Here is a 21,291-nt window from a genome sequence, read left to right as displayed (position 1 = left end):
TGGGACAGATAAGTAATCGTGACCAGCTCAAAGGTAGAGCCAATGGTGGGGATCTTCCTCAGAAAGACAGGGAAGGCAGGAAGCAGGAGTGACCAAATCTGCAAACTGAAAAAGAAGAGTAAAGGAAAAGTGAAGTATTTATCAAGAAAATACGCAGAGCAGGGGGTTGTGCACATTTGCTTGCCCTGCACATTTCTCCTTGGCAAAAGAAGGGGCAGGGACCATGAATTGTAGAGGAAATGATTTCCAGTAATTGCTGCTATGGAGCGCTTATGTGCCAGGCACCGTGCTGCATACTTAAAATATGTATTCTCATTTTTGTTTACAATCATCAAATGAGAGAAATTTCCTTGTTTGACAGATGAAACAGCAAGAGAGGTTACGTAGCTACCCATGTGGTGGACAACGGTCATATTAAAAAGCTGTCTGAGACTCTAAAGCCCTTGGTCTTCACCACTAGGTAAATCTCCCTTTTTATTTAATAATAAAATATCATGCTTACTAAAGCTAAGTGATTGACACCATTTCATCAAGTATAAAACAGTGTCCCCAGTGCAGCCCAGCCTCTTCCCCATTTCTAACAACTAGATCTCTTTATCCCGCTTTTGGTTCAAGGTTGTTTTTTTTTTTTTAACTCACGTTCTGCATATCTTTCCCCCTGTTGTTCCATTTTCTTTCTTTTGTTCTTGGGCTACTACCTTGAACCCTATCATAATTGTGACCTCCTGGGCTAGACCCCATCTCTGACCCTGCTCCAGTGGGTTTCAACAGAGGACACTACCTGGGCTCCCTCCTACTCTTCATCCTGATTCTCTGAGGGTTCCAGGGCCTGGAGCCAGTCATCCAAAGGGGTGGAATCCATTGGCTCTAAGAGATTGTCCATTCCGCACCTAGGAAGGCAGCAGAGTCAGAGAAATGTGCACTTCAGTCAGACTCTCCCTTTTCAGCCAGTGAAAGTGAAACCTCTGCAAAGTGGAGAGAGATAAGGCTTAGTCCACCACTCAAGGAAGGAACAAGGAATAGTGCACACACCCCTCAGCCTGCAGAGGCTGGCTGGGAGGGTCCCAGGAATGTAAGGCTCTTCTCCACTTCCTGATCTGGGCATCCCAGGAGCGACGGCTGTACCTCCTGTTCTTGTTCGGTGTTTGAGGGTGAAGTCCTGGCTGTCGCTGTGCCCTGGCAATGACAAATGTGTCAGACTAAGGTCAAAGCCAAGGGGCACAGCTTATTGCTTATTATGGTGAATTAGGAGACTCATTAGGGATTTCCTGAAAATGAGGTAAGATCAATGTCCTCAACCCAAAGAAAATGTTTAAGTTAGATTAAATAGCAAACTTCCCAACTCTCTAATATTCTTTCTTCTGGGTAAGCTAAATTAGATATTCCAAGTCCCTCACTAGTCAAGGTAGATACGGAAGAAACTACTTGATATCTCTTTAAAACATATTCTACCTTTTCATTCATTAATTTGTATATATGCTTGTAAGCTTACATGTAATTAGGCAGGTATGTTGTAATTAACAGTCAGATGGAGGCATGGGCCTCCCAGGTGGCACTAGTGGTAAAGAACCCTCCTGCCAATGCAGGAGATGTAAGAAATGCAGGTTCGATCCCTGGGTTGGGAAGATCGGAGGGCATGGCAACCCACTCCAATATTCATGTTTAGAGAATCCCATGGACAGAGGGAATCCCCTGGGGCTGGGGTCCATAGGGTCGGAAAGAGTCGGACACAACTGAAGTAACTTATCATGCACACATATGCATGAGGTGAAAATGGAAGAAAAAAAATTTATTAGCAAACACGAATAGAGCTTTGAGAGGTCTTATGGGCCAAGTATAACTTATTCCATTTGAAAAAAAAAATCTTGGAAATTTATTTGGGGGACTAGATTACAGGATAATTTAGTAATGTTGCAACTTTGTGGGAGCGTTCAGATTTTAGTATCTTTCCATCACCTGACATTTAACAAAAACCATGTGTTTGACACTCTTGTGACTACCCACAACTGCACTCACTTGGGGACCTGCTGCAGAAAGCACTGGTAACCAGGTGTGCGCTTGCCATAATCTATCTGCTTTTGCCGCCGCTGTAGGACAGCTGCATCTGTCTCTAGCTCCCACCTATAAAGACGTAGACAGTGGTCCCATGAAGTGTTATGATAGTCATCAAAGCAGAAACCAGCTCTTCCCACATTCCCTTAATCTCCAGCCTGATTGTCAAACTTACCTGGCATGGCAGGGCTCTGTACTGACTCCCACATTCATCATCTCTATCCTGGAGGATAAAGTCTCTTCACACACCTTCTTTCTGGGGAGGCAGATTCTACAGATGAAAAGGATATTAGGATAAAACCCAGCTAACTATACTATACCTCTCAGCCACTACACTACCAAGATCCTGGCACCAGATAAAGGTTGTATTCCTGACTCACTGTCTCTCAAAATTAAAGGTTGCATTTCTAATTTGTTTCTCAAAGTGTGGTCTGTAAGCCATTTCTATGGGTAGCTTTATGGGTGCCTTGATAATTCCTCAGCCCCACTCTCAGTTCAGTTCAGTTCAGTCGCTCAGTCGTGTCCGACTCTTGGCGACCCCATGAATCGCAGCACGCCAGGACTCCCTGTCCATCACCAAATCCCGGAGTTCACTCAGACTCATGTCCATCGAGTCAGTGATGCCATCCAGCCATCTCATCCTCTGTCGTCCCCTTCTCCTGCTGCCCCCAATCCCTCCCAGCATCAGTCTTTTCCAATGAATCAACTCTTCGCATGAGGTGGCCAAAGTACTGGAGTTTCAGCTTTAGCATCATTCCTTCCAAAGAAATCCCAGGGCTGATCTCCAGAATGGACTGGTTGGATCTCCTTGCAGTCCAAGGGAGTCTCAAGAGTCTTCTCCAACACCACAGTTCAAAAGCATCAATTCTTCAGCGCTCAGCCTTCTTCACAGTCCAACTCTCACATCCATACATGACTACTGGAAAAACCATAGCCTTGACTAGACGGACCTTAGTCGGACAAGTAACAGCCCCACTCTAGACCTATTGAATTATCATTTTGATAAGTTATATTTTAAAGAGCTTCCAAGGTTATTTTAAACATTTTTTACTATGGAAAATAAATACTCAATAGCATAATTCTCTGCTACTCAAAGTTTGATCCCCGGACCAGCTGCATTAGCATCAGCATCAGCTGAGAACTTGTTAGAAGTGTAGAATCTTGGTAACCAGATCTACTGAACCAGAGTATGCATTTTAGCAAGATCCACAGGTGATTAGTATAAAGATTAAACTTTGAGATCACTGGATATCATGGACCTCCTAGTTACCCGTGACCCAGTACTCATGGCCAATCTTGTTTCATCTATACTCACCACCACTCCCACAGGATTATTTAAAAGCAAATCCCCAACATTAATAATAAATTCTTAATACCATCTAGACAGAGGATGAGAGCGATGGTTGGATAGCATCACTGACTCAAGGAACATGAGTTTGAGCAAACTGCAGAAGATGGTGAAGGACAGGGAAGCCTGGCGTGCGGCAGTTCATGGAGTCCCAAAGAGTCAGACACAACTGAACGACTTAACAATAATAACCACCTAGTCAATGTTCAGATATCCATAAACAACCAAAGTTTGGGATCCTTTGGACTCTGATAAGGATTATGCCATGACATGATTCTACTTTCCTTGAAAAGAAATTTCTTTTACCTCACAAACCTAGTGTCTCAGATGCTGCCCGCTTAAAAGGGTCACGGGCCCAGGAAAGCTCTTGGAAGGGGCCAGTGCTACTCATCATAAATACACACACCTGTCTTGCCGCAACATCTGCCACACTGGCTGCTTATGTTCCATCTATAGAGGAAGGCTAGCAAAAATAAGGAAAGGTCCACGTAACGGCACGAGAAAGAAGCAAGGGAAAAAAACACAACCCATTTAAAACACCCTCTCACATAAATGAATTCCTCCAGGTATTATCCTAGGGAGTGGTCGTCGCTAGCAAGGTGCAATTTAAATGTCCCGGGGTAGAAGGGGCTGAGGGGGCAGAAGGAAAGGAGAGCTCAGAAAGGTTGTGGTGATTGGCCAGAGGAAGAGCCAATGAGGCGCCAAGCTCCCTATGGGGTGGGGCTTAGCTAGGGGCTGGCCCAAAACTGGTGGTCTAATCGGAAGCCTGCTGGCCTGGGGGGCGGGGCAAACCTCCTTCCGAACAGCTCACGCCCCCGGTGATGTAGGAGGCAAACGATTGGCTCAGCGGGTATAGGCGGGTACGCGGAGGTAGGCGGACGCAGTTCTGAGGAGAGCGTGATAGGTTTTTGGGAAGGCGGAAGGTTTGAATGGTCAAGGCTTTTGGCTGTTAATCTTACTCTTAGGCTGTAACTTCAACCTTCTGCTGAGAGAAGCGGCGAGACCAGACCCTGGCCTATCTGGTCAAGAGGCATAGGTGTCTGGTTAAATCGCCTCCTTTACCTCAGATTTTTCTTTAATTCTTCTAGAATCTTCGCTTGTGTCTGATTTCCCTGCTTACTTTCGTTCCTCCTGAAGGCAAGTCTCGGACTCAAACCTGCGGTAAGCCGGGAGCTGTGTCCTCCACAGAATCACGGGCCTCGCGAACGGTGTTTAGGGAACAAAACAGGCATTATCGCGAGTTAGGAGACCTGAGTTCCTTCCTGTCAGGAGTCATGAACTGTGTGGCCCCTAACAAGTCAAAGGCCTCTTTTAATTTCATCTTCAAAACCCTGAGGTTGCCTTTCGGTAAGTTAAGATTCCAATGGAAAGGCTAAGCCGCTTCCGGCAAGTGCTATTTCACCTTCAGGCCAATCTGTAATTCACCGTTTGGGAATGCCCCCTTCTCCAGTACTGGTTCACTGGTCGCAACTGTAAAGGATGGAGGAGGTTGTGTAGGTGACGTTTTTCCCTCTCTTATGGTTGTTTAGTAGAGTCCGACTCTTGCGACCCTATGACTTCAGTCCACCAGGCTCCTCTGTCCATGGGATTTCCCAGACAAGAATACTAGAGACGGTTGCCATTTCCTCCTCCAAGGGATCTTACCCACTCGGATCCAACCCACGTGTCCTGCATTGGTAGGCGGATTATTTTACCGCTGAGCCATTTGGGAAGCCTCGTCTCTTAGCTAGGTTTTATTTTTTCTTAGAACTCGGAGACCATGTCTGCAGAATTCTCATCCAAAAGAGAGGAGGGAAGCCTTGCCTCAGGACCTAGTTTTAGGTCCAATCAGAGGAAGATATTAAACCTGCTCCTTGAGAGAGATGCCTCCTTTTCCATCAGTTCAGATCTCCCTACAACTCCAGTGGAGAAGAAACTTTTTGGTGACTCTGCAAACCTAAGCATTTTGTCTGGGTAAATCTACTTTTTCTTTTCACATCTCCTTTGCTCTTCTAAACAGTTTTTGGGCTTTTTAAAAATTATCCTAGTTCAGAGATAAGGGTTAAGCTACTGCCCTTGACTAACCATTTGACAGTTTTGAGTCTAAGGCTTCTTTTCTGTGACACAGAAGTAATAATCTCTTACTATCTTACTGGGATCATATAGAATCAAATGATGAGGAAAGTCTTTGAAAACTATTGCATCATATAAGTTGTCACTTTATAAGTACTACAGTTAACATTACTTTTGTTGTTGTTTAGTTGCTAGTGCCCAATTCTTTTGCAACTACATGGGCTGTAGCCCACCAGGCTCCTCTGTCCATGGTATTTCCCAGGCAGTAATACTGGAGTGGGTTGCCATTTTCTTCTCCAGGGGATCTTCCCAACCCAAGGATTTAACCCACATCTCCTGCATTGACAGATGGAGTCTTTACCAGCGATCCACCAGGGAAGCCCCTATTGTACTTTAAATTCTGGTAATGCCATACTCTGATGCCTCAACTAGCCAACAAAGTTGGAAGTCAGAGAAGTACTGAAGACTCCAAGGAGAAATAAAATCTGTGTGCTCATGGTGCTCAGGGCAAGAGATGAGGAGTCAAGACCCACCTCAGCCATTTTCTTAAATTATCTTGATTTAACATGTTGTTGAGAAAATGAGGTATTATTGAAGTAGAGAAAAGGTGGGCTGTTTTTCTTAGGCTAGTCTGACGTGTTTTCAGAAATCAATTAGATTTATTTGAAGACTGTTTTATGTGGTAGTCAGGGACGGGTATTTCAAATGAAGAGGATAATGTAATCTTTGCCTTTTAGGATATTATAACCCAGTGGGAATCTTGATGTACTATTATGTCTCAACAGAGGAACCCCAAAACGTCGCCTTGATCTTTCGAATCTTAGCAGCGGGGAGATGTCTGCCACTCAGCTTACTGCTTTTGCAGACCTTGATGAAACTGGTAGGGAAAAGGGAGGTAAAGGCCTCAAGGGAAAGAATAATTGTTAGGGGAGAGGACAGTAGTATGATAGAGATGGAAGGTGGTAAAAGTAGATAGAGGGCCTTGAGGATGGAATTCTTCAAGTACCTAGAGGATTTTTGAGAAGAATAATTCAGCCAATGGGAAGAGAATTGACCCGAATAGGAGTCACTTTGCATTGAGAAAGTTAGACAAGAAGGAATATTTTGTTGATTGATTGTGTGAATGAAAGTGATAGTTAAAGATAAAAAGTTTTATGCCTCAGTCTAATTTCAGCAGAGACAAAGAAGCCAACATAAAGAAATGCTTTGTCAACTAATTCTTATGTGTTTTTATAGGGTGTGTACCCCAAAGGAATGTGTTTTACTAGTCAACCATTTTAGTATTTGTTCTAATTTCATATTTCCTGAGTGATAAATTTTCCTTTCTACTGATGAAAAAAAATCTCTGTAGGTTAGCGTAATGCACTATTTCCGAGAAATTTTCCTTTATGTGACATATGCAGATTTTCAAGTTTCCATGAACTTGTACCATGGTACCTTGTATCATGAAGCTGGTATTTATCAAGAGCCTTTGTATTTAAAAGCTCAGCTTTTGAAATTAATATGGCTCACTAGTAATGAAAACTAGAAGGAAAGACAAAATACATGAACAAGAATAACTCTTTACATCTGATTGCAGGTCATTTGGAGTCTACAGGACCTGAGCAAGTACAGTTAGCTGGAATGTAAGTTCTTTTGCTAAATGAATCCCATACTAAAGTATTAAAGCCTTCTCAGCACTGGCCTAGGGATTTTATCCTATGCAGACTCTATAGCGAATGTCTCACCTTAAGTGTAAGGGGGCTTGAAGGCATAGGTTCTTCCCTTGAAAGATATTTTAAGTTTCCAAAATCGAAATTGTGTTGGAGGGACTTCCCTGGTGGCACAGTGGATGGAAATCCGCCTACCAATGCAGGAGACTTAGATTTGATCCCTGGTCTGGGGCAATTCCACATACTGTGGAGCAACTAAGCCCATGTGCCACAACTTGTGAGCCTGTGCTCTAGAGCCCATGAGTCACACCTACTGAGCCTGCATGCCGCAACCACTGATGCCTATGTGCCTAGAGCCTGTGCTCTGCAAGAAGAGAAGGCACTGCAATGAGAAGCCTGAGCATTGCAATGAAGAGTAGCCCCTGCTTGTTGCAATTAGAGAAAGCCTGCAGGCAGCAACAAAGACCCAATGCAACCAAAAAATAAAATAAATAAAAAATAGTAGATTACTTATGTAAAAAAAATAGTGCTGTGAAAAGGAAGGCTATTTATTTTAACCCTCACATACAATCAGTATGGTCTTTAAAATGGAAGAGAATGGTATACTGAACTTAGATGGAGGCTATCATCTGCATGTGAGTAGTACTAAATCTTAGTGGTCAAATGTGCAGCAGAGGGCAGGCTCTGGAATCAGAGTGTTTGGATTCCAGTATCTTACTGCTTCATGAACTTATTTTGACAAGTTTCTTAACCTCAAGGGACCTCAGTTTATTTGTAATAAAGAAATAATAATAATGGAGATAATAGCACTTTACATAAATGACTCCTGTGAGGATTAAATGAAGATGTATACCTAATACATATGCTGCATTTTACAATGTTTTTTATTACTATTGAAGATTCTTTATTGAAGATCTTAGAAAAATATTCAGTTAGAGAGTACTCAAGGAATGAAAAGTAGTTTTAATTCTTAAATTTATCATGAATTTTCCATTTGATTGTTTTAATATTTTTATAACTTTATTCTTCAAAGTTTAGATGAATTAGCTGCCTCTTTGTGCACTAGGGAAGACTCTCCATGAGTATTTTTAATCAATACATGTGAAAATTTTACTTTATATTGCTTTTATTTTCTTTGAATTGCTTATATGTCCTAACTCAGACTGTATGAAGTCTGGGGAGGGAAGATGGAAATTCCTAAAAAATAAATATTAACTCCCAGTAGTCCATGCTGAAAAATTAGCAAATTGTAAATTGTGTCTACATAAGATATAGGACAAAGTCATCATCTTTGATGCATAGCTATATATATAGTTATGCCAGTGAGGTCCTCATCCCCAGGATGTCATTCGATGTGTTGTTATTTACCACAGAGAACACCCTATATATTGGTATTGGAAGAGACATCAATTAGGTACAGGTCTCCTAGAATGCAAGAAAAGAAAAGTGGGATGTCCTGAGTCACTGAAGAATAACCAAATCGTGTTTGGGGTTTGAATGACTGGCAGTTTTTCTTTTTTTTGATCTACAGGAATTACCGCCAACATCTTATAAAATGTAGCCCAGTGAGTAACTCATCTTTCTTGGGTTTGGGTTTGTCAGGTGGGAGGCAGAGGATTTCCAGCTTAGCTTGAAGATGCCGGATGTTCTTTGAAAACAATCTCTTGTAGGCACAGCTGTTTTGTAGCACTCCGAATGCCTTGGACCATGGCCGCAGGAAGAAAGATACAATATGTGGCTCATCTGCAAATAAGGAAAATGTGAGTGTTTAATGGAATCCTAGGTCCATTAGTAGTTTTATTCCTTTGAGTAGAGCAACTCATCAGTATCCCTATGAGACCTAGAGCTGTCTGTGCTTCAGTGTGCTCACAAGGAAATTGCAACACTAGAGGAAAAAAACAGTTCTTTATAGTTTGTTTGTTTTTTTCTATTTAAGGTTTGATCCTAGGATGGAAACCTGGCTTCCAGTCTTCCACAGCAGGTCATCATTATTACTCTTGTTCAGTTGATTGTAATGTAAAAAGTTTAGGACTTAAAAAAAAAAACACAGGGATAATTTACATAACTTGTTCACATATTTATTGCATGGCTTCACATACGAGTCTAGGTTTCTTCATTTCTTCTTATTTCCCCCTTAGTCTAGCTTCTTAGCCCCTATTCTGAGGAAGTCATTGTCCTTTTTTATCTGAGTCTTAGATCATCCTTCAGTTCCAAGTTGAAACTAGCTTCTCCAAAGCTACATAGTAGCTAAGATAATTCTCTAACTAATCCCTTCACTAATCCCCTTTTCTAACCATCTTTTTGCGTTTTATGTCCTCGCATCCTTTCTTCCAGGTCAGTATGTATAAAAGATAGCTGCTGTTCTTCTTTGCTCACATTGCCTAAGTTATGCCCATGTTTTTTGGCTGTCCTAATCAGCTTTTTCTTGAATTAGTACAGTTCTACTCTCTGTTTATAATCGCTATTTAAAAATTTCATCATTCCTTCCCCTGTCAGGCTCCCTTTTTCCTCCCTTCCTTTGGCTTGTGATCATAAAATCAGTACCCTCCAGAGCGATTCTACACACCATACATCAAATCCAAACCATAATTTGTATTTTCAGGATATGTGGTCAACCTTGATTACATGTACTATGTTTTGTGAGGGTTATCCATGGCTTCATCAGATGAAATGTTTTTTGGCAGAGTCTACTGACACCTCTTCTTTCAGCCAGTGTAGTTTTTCTTATGCAGGAAAACAGCACTTAAAAGCCCCTGGAGTGGTGGGTACCCAGGTACCTGAGGTCTCCTCTTTCTATACTGGTGAGTCACTGGACATCATCCTCAACAATCAGCTGAGGTGTTGTGGAGTAGAGGATTGCAGATCTGGATTTAAATGGCCCTTTGAATTTTCTAAGCTGACTTGAGTGAGAAAAGGGGTTGGAGAAGTAACCTTTGAACAAGGAAAGAGAGGAGATATGTCCTCTAATCTTTTTATGTTAAATTTTAAGAAGAATAAATTCTTAGGCCTTTTAAAGCATTTCTCCTTTATTCTTTAAGTGTTTCCCTACTCTTTCTCATGGCTTGCAGGTGGCTCATTGGGTAAAGAATCTGTCTGGAATGCAGGAGATGTGGTTTCAATCTCTAGTTGAGAAGATCCCCTGGAGGAGGGCATGGCAACCCACTCCAGTATTCTTGCCTGGAGAATCCCATGGACAGAGGAGCCTGGCTGGCTATAGTCCTTGGGGTTCTCAAGAGTCAGACACGACTGAAGCAACTGAGCATGCATGTACCCCTCTTTGTCAATTTTAAAAGCACTGCATGCCCATGTGAAAACTGTGTAAAAATATAGTAAAATAAAAAAGAAAATAGCTACCTCATAGAGAAAAACCACTATTAACGTTTACCTCATTGCTTTCGATCTTTTAACCATGTGTATAGTTTTACAAAGTTGAGGTCATATTGTATATATAACTTTATATTCTATTATTTTAAATAAATATTAAAACTCTTAGTAAACAGTTCTTAATGGATACTTTTATTCTAATAATTGAACTGTAATTTATATAAGTACTTCCTGATTGTTGGGCACTTATGGGTATATATATTTTGCTTTTATAGATGATGCTATCGTAAATTCCTGAGCACAAATTTTGCCTGTTAACAATTTTTTTATTGAGGATTAGTACAAAATATTATAATTACTAGATTAAAGGGTTTAAATACTTTTAAGATTTTTGATACATATTGCCAAATTCCTTTCCAAATAAAGTTCTAAGAATTTACATTTTCATGAGCAATCCATAGCTCATTTGGATAAATGATTTGTTATCACTTTAAAAAATGTGCTAATTAGATGGGTAAGATGTTTTATTTTGTGTTAAAAGTAATTAATAATGATTTCATGTCCCTTAGCCATGCCTATTTTCTCTAATGAATGATTGTGTCCTTTGTTCATTTAGCTACTGGAGTTTTAAGTTACACAGGTGCTCACTTGTTATTGTGTTTGTTTAATTGAAGTATATTTGATTTACAAGGTTGTGTTAGTTTTGGGTATATAACATCACTTGTTTTTAATAAACTATGGACTTGATATACTCCAAAGATTTGGATCCTAATCTCAGCACTCTGGGAAAGGCATTTTAATATGCCTCATACTAAGGAGATAAAGTTGAGCATGTTTCAGATTTTTCATATCTGGGAGTAAGGCAAGACTTAGAGCATAGTAAATTGCTAGATAGCTGTTAGTATATGTATGTGTAATTTTTTTTAATATAGTAAAATATATATAACATTTATCATCTGAACCATTTTTGTGTACAATCCAGTGGCATTATGTTCACAACATTAAGTATGTTCACTATCCATTTCAGAATTTTTTTATCATTAAAAACAGAAGCTCTCTGCTCACTAAATAATGGTGGTGGTGCTTTAGTCTCTGAATTGTATCTGACTCTTGTGACCCGCCATGGACTGTACCCCACCAGGCTCCTCTGTCCATGGGATTTCCCAGGAAATCCTGGAAATACTGGAGTGAGTTGCCATTTCATTCTCTAGGGGATCTTCCTGACCCAGGGATTGAACCTGTGTCTTCTCTGTTGTAGGTGGATTCTTTACCACTGAGCCACAGGGAAGTCGCCCATTAAACAATAACTCCCCCTTTTCTCCCTCTGGTAACCTTTAGTCTACTTTCTGTCTCTGTGAATTTGACTACTCTAGGTACTGCTTTATGTAAGTAGAATAATATATTATTTGGCCTTTTCTGTCTGGCTTATCTCACTTAGCATAATATCTTCAAGGTTCATTCATACTGTAGCATGCTTTAGAATTTCATTTCTTTTTATGGCTGGATAATATTCCATTATATGGATATACCACATTTTGTTTATGCATTAATCTGTTGATGGACATTTCGTTTGTTTCTAGCTTTTAGCTATTGTGAATAATGCTGCTATGAACATTAATATAAAAATATCTGTTTAAATCCCTACTTTCAATTCTTTGGAGTATATACCAAAAAATGGAATTGCTGGATCATACATTGTATGTTTAATTTTTTGGTAGAACCACCATACCAGTATCCATAGCAGCTACATCATTTGACGTTTCCCACAACAATGTACATGGTTCCAACTTCTCCATATCCTTGCTGACACTCATTATTTTCTGTTTTTTTGTTTGCTTATAGCTATCCTAATAAGTACAAAGTAGTATCTCTGTGGTTTTGATTTGCATTTCCGTTCAGTTCAGTTCAGTCGCTCAGTCGTGTCTGATTCTTTTTGACCCCATGAATCGCAGCACGCCAGGACTCCCTGTCCATCATCAACTCCCGGAGTTCACTCAGACTCACGTCCATTGAGTCAGTGATGCCATCCAGCCATCTCATCCTCTGTCGTCCCTTTCTCCTCCTGCCCCCAATCCCTCCCAGCATCAGAGTCTTTTGCAATGAATCAACTCTTCGCATGAGGTGGCCAAAGTACTGGAGTTTCAGCTTTAGCATCATTCCTTCCAAAGAAATCCCAGGGCTGATCTCCTTCAGAATGACTGGTTGGATCTCCTTGCAGTCCAAGGGAGTCTCAAGAGTCTTCTCCAACACCACAGTTCAAAAGCATCAATTCTTCGGCGCTCAGCCTTCTTCACAGTCCAACTCTCACATCCATACATGACTACAGGAAAAACCATAGCCTTGACTAGATGGACCCGGCAAAGTAATGTCTCTGCTTTTGAATATGCTATCTAGGTTGGTCATAACTTTTCTTCCAAGGAGTAAGTGTCTTTTAATTTCATGGCTGCAGTCACCATCTGCAGTGATTTTGGAGCCCCCAAAAATAAAGTCTGACACTGTTTCCACTGTCTCCCCATCTATTTCCCATGAAGGGATGGGACCAGATGCCATGATCTTCGTTTTCTGAATGTTGAGCTTTAAGCCAACTTTTTCACTCTCCTCTTTCACTTTCATCAAGAGGCTTTTTAGATCTTCTTCACTTTCTGCCATAAGGGTGGTGTCATTTGCATATCTAAGGTTATTGATATTTCTCCCCCAATCTTGATTCCAGCTTGTGCTTCTTCCAGCCCAGCATTTCTCATGATGTACTCTGCATATAAGTTAAATAAGCAAGGTGACAATATACAGCCTTGACGTACTCCTTTTCCTATTTGGAACCAGTCTGTTGTTCCATGTCCAGTTCTAAGTGTTGCTTCCTGATCTGCATACAGATTTCTCAAGAGACAGGTCAGGTGGTCTGGTATTCCCATATCTTTCAGAATTTTCCACAGTTTGTTGTGATCCACACAGTCAAAGGCTTTGGCATAGACAATAAAGCAGAAATAGATGTTTTTTTTGGAACTCTCTTGCTTTTTCCATGATCCAGCAGATGTTGGCAATTTGATCTCTGGTTCCTCTGCCTTTTCTAAAACCAGCTTGAACATCAGGAAGTTCACGTTATGACTAGTTATGTTGTGCATCTTTTCATATGGTAGTTGGTCATTTGTATATCTTCTTTCAATAAATGTCTGTTCAAGTCCTATTTGTTCCTGTTGTTATTGTTGCTATTGTTTTTGTTGAGTTTTGGAAGTTCTTTATGTATCTTGAATATTAATCTCTTATCAGTTATGTGATTTGCAAAAATTTTCTCCTATAGGTTACCTTTTCAGTTTCTTAATAATCTTTGATGCACAAAGGTTTTTAATTTTGATGAAGTCCAGTATATCCTATTTTTCTTTTGTTGCTTGTGCTTTTATATAATATTCAAGGAATAGTTGCCAAATCCAATGTCATAAAGCTTACCTCACCCTATTTTCTTCTAAGAGTTTTATAGTTTTGGCTCTTGCATTTAGGTCTTTGATTCATTCTGAGTTAATATTTTTATATTGTTATAAGGGAAGAGTCCTAGATAGTTTTTAATATTGTCAATATACTTTGTAGGACAATGGAAACTTGGTGGAAAGTGAAATGAAACATCTGGGCAGTCCCATTACTACAGTTTCAAAATTACATAAAAATCCAGAGCTAGCAGAATATCAGGTAGAAGAGGTACCAGATGAATTGATGGAGTTTTCACTGGAAGATCAAGAAAAGACCAAGGTAAAATACTCTCTGATGGTATCTTTGTGTTTTTCAAGTTCCTTCATTCTTGGATAAATAAAATTGTGTCTCTAATATGTTGCAGCCACTGGACTATGTGGTAGGTCTGAAGAGATGAAGATATGGTCTCTATACTCTAAGGGTTACCTGACTGATAGAGTGTCAGGTCATCATGGGAATATTACTGCTGGTGAGAAGGTTTGTTAGCAGTTTGAGTAAATCACCATCAGTGTAACCTGGTGTAAAAGATAGCTCCAGAATAATAGTAATAGATGAAATATGTTTAGGATGATGTTTCAAATATTTTAGAGTATACCTTTTTGTCTTTTATCCTCTCCATATCACTAAGAGGAATATATCAAGCCTGTTATTAGCAATATGCTAATATGTCAAAGATGCTTTCTTAGGCATTTAGATTTTCTGAGTCAACTTCCTTTCTTTGAAACAAATATGTACAGAGTTTTGCTTTTTTAGGTGGGATCCAACATTCTCCTGTCAATGGTTGTTCAGCAGTGAGTTGCAATTTTGGAGTTCTTGCAGGAGAAGATGAGCATACATCCTTCTACTCCGCCATCTTTTCATGTAGGCTGTTAAGAAAGTTCTAGGACCCACAACAGATTTCCCAACTTGTGGATCTGGCAAAGGGACTGAGAACCTCCAGGAAATTTGACTTTAGAGGCCAGTGGGATTTGATTACAGAACTTCCACAGGAGTGGAAACAGACTCTTGGAGGGCACAGACAAAACCTTGTGTGTACCAGGACCCAGGAGAAAGGAGCAGTTTCTCTACAAGAGACTGAGCCAGACTTGCTGTGAGTGTCCAGGAGTCTCTGGCAGAGGTGTAGATCGACAGTGGCCTGCTGCATGGTCAGGGGCAATGAATACAACAGTGCAGGCATAAATCCTTTTGAAGGAGATCACCATTATCTTCATTACCCTTATAATAGTTTGGTCTCAGGTCAAACAACAGGGAGGGAACACAGCCCCATCCATCAACAGAAAATTGGATTAAAGATTTACTGAGCATAGCCCTTATAAAGAAGCTGAGCACTGAAGAATTGATGCTTTTGAACGATGGTGTAGGAAAAAACTCTTAAAAGTCCCTTGGGCTGCAAGGAGATCAAACCAGTCAATTCTAAAGGAAATCAGTCCTGAATATTCATTGGAAGGACTGATACTGAAGCTGAGACTCCAATACTTTGGCCACCTGATGTGAAGAACTGACTCACTGGAAAAGACCCTGATGCTAGAAAAGATTGAAGGTGGGAGGAAAAATGGAAGACAGAGGATGAGATGGTGGGATGGCATCACTGACTCGATGGACATGAATTTGAGTAAGCTCTGGGAATTGATGATGGACAGGGGAGCCTGGTGAGCCACAGTCCATGGGGTCACAAAGAGTCGAACGCGACTGAACTGCACTGAGCATAGCCCGACCCTTCAGAACAAGACCCATATTCTCCCACAGTCAGTCTCTCCCATCAGTAAATTTCCACAAGCCTCTTGTCCTTATCCATCTGAGGTCATAAGAATGAAAACCACAATCACAGAAAACTAACCAAATTGATCACATGGATCACAGCCTTGTCTAACTCAATGAAACTATGAGCCATTGCCGTGTAGGGCAACCCAAGACAGACGGGTCATGCTGGAGAGTTCTGACAAAACAAGGACCACTGGAGAAGGGAATGGCAAACCACTTCAGTATTCTTGCCTTGAGAACCATGTTATCAGTATGAAAAAGAAAAAAGATAGGACACTGAAAGATGAACTTCCCAGGTCAGTGGATGCCCAATATGCTACTGGAGAAGAGTGGAGAAAAACTCCAGAAAGAATGAAGAGATGGAGCCAAAGTGAAAACAACGTCCAGTTGTAGATGTGACTGATGATGGAAGCAAAGTCCAATGCTGTAAAGAACAATAATGCATAGGAACCTAGAGTGTTAGATCCATGAATCAACGTAAATTGGAAGTAAGGGGTCAAACAGGAGATGGCGAGCGTGACATTTTAGGGATCAATGAACCAAAATGGACCAGAATGGATGAATTTAATTCAGATGACCATTATATCTACTACTGTGGGTAGAATCCCTTAGAAGAAATGGAGTAGCCCTCAGAGTCAACAAAAAAGTCTGAAATGCAGTACTTGGGTGCAATCTCAAAAATGACAGAATGATCTCTGTTCATTTCCAAGGCAAACCATTCAATATGACAGTCATCCAAGTCTATGCCCCAACCACTAATGCTGAAGAAGCTGAAGTTGAATGGTTCTGTGATGACCTACAAGACCTTCTGTGGGCAGGAATCCCTTAGAAGAAATGGAGTAGCCATCATAGTCAACAAAAGAGTCTGAAATGCAGTACTTGGATGCAATCTCAAAAACAACAGAATGATCTCTGTTCGTTTCCAAGGGAAACCATTAGATATCACGATAATCCAAGTCTATGCCCCGACCAATAACGCTGAAGAAGCTGAAGTTGAATGGTTCTATGTAGATCTACAAGACCTTTTAGAACTAACACTCGAGAAAGATGTCCTTTTCATTATAGGGGACTGGAATGCAAAAGTAGGAAGTGAAAAAACACAGGCAAATTTGGCCTTGGAATATAGAATGAAGCAGGGCAAAGGCTAATAGAGTTTTGCCAAGAGAATGCACTGGTCATAGCAAATACCCTCTTCCAACAACGCAAGAGAAGACTACACATGGACATCACCAGCTGACCAACACTGAAATCAGATTGATTATATTCTTTGCACCCAAAGATGGAGAAGCTCTATACACTCAGCAAAAACAACACCAGGAGCTGACTGTGGCTCAGATCATGAACTCCTTAATTGCCAAATTCAGACTTAAATTGAAGAAAGTAGGGAAAACCACTTGACCATTCAGGTATGACCTAAATCAAGTCCCTTATGATTATACAGTGGAAGTGAGAAATAGATTTAAGGAACTAGATCTGATAGACAGAGTGCCTGATGAACTATGGATGGAGGTTCGTGACATTGTACAGGAGACAGGGATCAAGACCATTCCCAAGAAAAAGAAATGCAAAAAGGCAAAATGGCTGTCTGAGGAGGCCTTACAAATAGCTGTGAAAAGAAGAGAAGCAAAAAGCAAAAGAGAGAAGGAAAGATACAAGCATCGGAATGCAGAGTTCCAAAGAATAGCAAGGAGAGATAAGAAAGCCTTCTTCAGTGATCAATGCAAAGAAATAGAGGAAAACAATAGAATGGGAAAAACTAGAGATCTCTTCAAGAAAATTAGAGATACCAAGGGAACATTTCATGCAAAGATGGACTCAATAAAGGACAGAAATGGTATGGATCTAACAGAAGCAGAGGATATTAAGAAGAGGTGGCAAGAATACACAGAAGAACTGTACAAAAAAGATGTTCATGACCCAGATAATCACGATGGTTTGATCACTCACCTAGAGCCAGACATCCTGGAATGTGAAGTCAAGTGGGCCTTAGGGAACATCACTACGAACAAAGCTAGTGGAGCTGATGGAATTCCAGTTGAGCTATTTCAAATCCTGAAAGATGATGCTGTGAAAGTGCTGCAGTCAATATGTCAGGAAATTTGGAAAAGTCAGCAGTGGCCACAGGACCGGAAAAGGACAGTTTTCATTCCAATCCCAAAGAAAGGCAATGCCAAAGAATGCTCAAACTACCACACAATTGCACTCATCTCACATGCTGGTAAAGTAATGCTCAACATTCTCCAAGCCAGGCTTCAGCAATATATGAACCGTGAACTTCCAGATGTTCAAGCTGGTTTTGGAAAAGGCAGAGGAACCAGAGATCAAATTGCCAACATCTGCTGGATCATTGAAAATGTAAGAGAGTTCCAGAAAACCATCTATTTCTGCTTTATTGACTATGCCAAAGCCTCTGACTGTGTGGATCACAATAAACTGGAAAATTCTGAAAGAAATGGGAGTACCAGACCACCTGACCTGCCTCTTGAGAAACCTGTATGCAGGTCAGGAAGCAACAGTTAGAACTGGACATGGAACAACAGACTGGTTCCAAATAGGAAAAGGAGTACGTCAAGGCTGTATATTGTCACCCTGCTTATTTAACTTATATGCAGAGTACATCATGAGAAATGCTGGGCTGGAAGAAGCACAAGCTGGAATCAAGATTGCTGGGAGAAATATCAATAACTTCAGATATGCAAATGACACCACCCTTATGGCAGAAAGTGAAGAGGAACTAAAGAGCCTCTTGATGAAAGTGAAAGAGGAGAGTGAAAAAGTTGGCTTAAAGCTCAACATTCAGAAAACTAAGATGGCATCCGATCTCATCACTTCATGGGAAATAGATGGGGAAACAGTGGAAACAGTGAGAGACTTTATTTTCTTGGGCTCCAAAATCACAGCAGATGGTGACTACAGTCATGAAATTAAAAGACGTTTACTCTTTGGAAGGAAAGTTATGACCAACCTAGACAGCACGTTGAAAAGCAGAGACCTTACTTTGTCAACAAAGGTCCATCTAGTCAAGGCTATCGTTTTCCAGTAGTCATGTCTGGATGTGAGAGTTGGACTATAAAGAAAGCTGAGTGCCGAAGAATTGATGCATTTGAAGTGTGGCATTGGAAAAGACTCTTGAGAGTCCTTTGGACTGCACGGAGATCAAACCAGCCCATTCTAAAGGAGATCAGTCTTGGGTGTTCATTGAAAGGACTGATATTGAAGCTGAAACTCCAATACTTTTGCCACCTGATGTGAAGAACTGACTTATTTGAAAAGACCCTGATGCTGGGAAAGATTGAGGGCTGGAGGAGAAGGGGACGACAGAGGATGAGATGGTTGGATGGCACCACCGAGTCAATGGACATGAGTTTGGGTAGACTCCAGGAGTTGGTGATGGACAGGGAGGCCTGGCATGCTGCAATTCATGGGGTTGCAAAGAGTCGGACACGACTGAGCGACTGAACTGAACTGAACTATGGTGTCTCCTGCTGAAGATACCTGGGAGGTAAAAATCATACAAAGGGGAATTCCCTGGCAGTCTAATGGTTAGGACTCTATGTTCTCACTGCCAAGGGCAGTGTTAAATACCTGGTAGGGAAAATAAGATCCCAGAATCCTTGTGGCATGGCTGGAAAAAAAAAATAATTTGCACCTGGAAAGGAAAAAAAAAGAAATCTTACTACTAGGGACTTAGAAAAATGATCGTTGCTTGTTCAGCAGGCTTGGTAAGCTGAATATACAGAGTCTGAATGAGCTAAAGTGTTAAGAAAGATGGTTAAGCAATTATCTAAAGTGATGCTGTTCAGTATAACTTTCAGAGATGATGGAAATATTTAATATTTGATACAGTATCCACTAGCTACTAGCCACATGAGGCATTGAGAACTTAAAATGTGGGTAGTGCCACTGGGAGTTGGTGATGGACTGGGAGGCCTGGCGTGCTGCAGTTCATGGGGTCGCAAAGAGTCAGACACGACTGAGCGACTGAACTGAACTGAGTGCCACTGAGGAACTGAATTTTTTTTCTTAGTTTTAATTCATTCAAATAGCCATGTGTGGTTTATGTTTCTATAATGAAGAGCACAGATCTAGAACTCCCTATAAAGTATGGTCCCTGGAGCAGGAGCCTAAGTATCAGGTAGGAACTTCTTAGCCAAACAAATACATGGGCCCCACCCCAGATCCTAAAAGATGATACTGTGAAAGTGCTGCACTCAATGTGCCAGCAAATTTGGAAAGCACAGCAGTAGCCACAGGACTGGAAAAGGTCAGTTTTCATTCCCGTCCCAAAGAATGTTCAAACTAGTGCACAGTTGCACTCATCTCACAGGCTAAGAAAGTAATGCTCAAAATTCTCCAAACTAGGCTTCAGCAGTACGTGAACCGAGAACTTCCAGATGTTCAAGCTGGGTTTAGAAGAGGCAGATAAACCATAGATCAAATGGCCAACATCCATTGGATCATAGAAAAAGCAAGACAATTCCTGAAAAATAGCTACTTCTGCTTCATTGACTATGATAAAGCCTTATCAACTGTGTGGATAGCAACAAACTGGAAAATTCTTCAAGAGATGGGAATACCAGACCACTGACCACCTTACCCACCTCCTGAGAAATCTGTATGCAGGTCAAGAAGCAGCAGTTAGAACTGGACATGAAACAACAGACTGCTTCCGGATTGAGAAAGGAGTACATCAAGGCTGTATATTGTCACCCTGCTTATTTAACTTAGGTGCAGAGTACATCGTGTGAAATAACTAGGCTGGATGAAGCAGAAGCTGGCATCCAGTCCCATCACTTCATGGCAAATAGATGGAGAAACAGTGGAAACAGTGAGAATTTAGTTTCTTGGGCTCCAAAATCACTGCAGATGGTGGCTGCAGCCGTGAAATTAAAAGACACTTGCTCCTTGGAAGAAAAGCTGTGACAAACCTAGATGGCATATTAAAAAGCAGAGACGTTACTTTGCTGACAAAGATCAGTCTAGTCAAAGCTATGGTTTTTCCAGTAGTCCTGGATGGATGTGAGAGTTGGATCATAAAGAAAGCTGAGCGCCAAAGAATTGATGTTTTTGAACTGTGGTGTTTGAGAAGACTCTTCAGAGTCCTTTGAATTTCAAGGAGATCAAACCAGTCAATCCTAAAGGAAATCAGTCCTGAATATTTATTGTAAGGGCTGATGCTGAAGCTGAAGCTCCATTACTTGGCCACCTGATGTAAAGAACTGACTCATTGGAAAAGACCTTGATGCTGGGAAAGATTGAAGGCAAGAGAAGGGGAAGACACAGGATGAGGTGGTTGGATGACATCATTGACTGGATGGACATGAGTTTGAGCAAGCTCTGGGAATTGATGGACAGGGAAGCCTGGCATGCTGCGGTCCATGGGATCACAAAGAGCTGGATATGAGTGAGAAACTGAACTGAACTGACCCCAGATCTGAATCAGAATCTTTGTGAGTGGGGCCCAACAATCTAGTTCAATAGTTCCTCCAGGTGATTTTGATACACACTTAAGTCTGCGAGCCACTGCAGTATAAATTGAAGTTTAAAAATGTATTTTTTATTTTTTAAAAATTAATTAATTTTAGTTGGAAGATAATTACTTTACAGTATTATGGTTTTTACCTTACGTTGACATGGATCAGC

At 40.9% G+C, this 21,291-nt stretch overlaps 2 protein-coding genes across 2 annotated transcripts in view; one reads left to right on the top strand and one right to left on the bottom strand.

Annotated features, from left to right (window-relative positions):
- Positions 1 to 793: 793 nt before the first annotated feature.
- On the bottom strand, positions 794 to 3,823 carry LOC128051381 (oocyte-specific histone RNA stem-loop-binding protein 2-like). Its single transcript, XM_052643948.1, has 5 exons — positions 3,807 to 3,823; positions 2,228 to 2,308; positions 2,017 to 2,121; positions 1,033 to 1,176; positions 794 to 890 (listed from the first exon to the last, which is right to left on the bottom strand). The coding sequence occupies exons 1-5, from the start codon at positions 3,821 to 3,823 to the stop codon at positions 794 to 796; spliced, it is 444 nt and encodes a 147-aa protein (XP_052499908.1).
- Positions 3,824 to 5,153: 1,330 nt separating this feature from the next.
- Positions 5,154 to 21,291, top strand: part of CDC25C (cell division cycle 25C) — a 34,834-nt gene continuing 18,696 nt past the window's right edge. The window contains exons 1-6 of the mRNA XM_052643947.1: positions 5,154 to 5,353; positions 6,238 to 6,332; positions 7,032 to 7,077; positions 8,636 to 8,669; positions 8,775 to 8,864; positions 14,008 to 14,166. Of these exons, the coding sequence (XP_052499907.1) occupies positions 5,160 to 5,353; positions 6,238 to 6,332; positions 7,032 to 7,077; positions 8,636 to 8,669; positions 8,775 to 8,864; positions 14,008 to 14,166 (618 nt within the window). The 5' untranslated portion in view covers positions 5,154 to 5,159. The remainder of the gene's footprint in view (positions 5,354 to 6,237; positions 6,333 to 7,031; positions 7,078 to 8,635; positions 8,670 to 8,774; positions 8,865 to 14,007; positions 14,167 to 21,291) is intronic.

This window comes from Budorcas taxicolor, chromosome 7, assembly GCF_023091745.1.
Source record: "Budorcas taxicolor isolate Tak-1 chromosome 7, Takin1.1, whole genome shotgun sequence".
Taxonomy (NCBI): Eukaryota; Metazoa; Chordata; class Mammalia; order Artiodactyla; family Bovidae; genus Budorcas; species Budorcas taxicolor.
This window is presented reverse-complemented; position numbering and strand designations above follow the sequence as displayed.

What these genes read in the sequence shown, in the direction of transcription:
- LOC128051381 (XM_052643948.1), bottom strand. An exon ending in ACAGAGCCCTGCCATGCCAG is followed by an intron (nt 2,122 to 2,227) that starts GTAAGTTTGACA and finishes ACGTCTTTATAG; the next exon opens with GTGGGAGCTAGAGACAGATG. An exon ending in CAGCCTCTGCAGGCTGAGGG is followed by an intron (nt 891 to 1,032) that starts GTGTGTGCACTA and finishes CTGCCTTCCTAG; the next exon opens with GTGCGGAATGGACAATCTCT.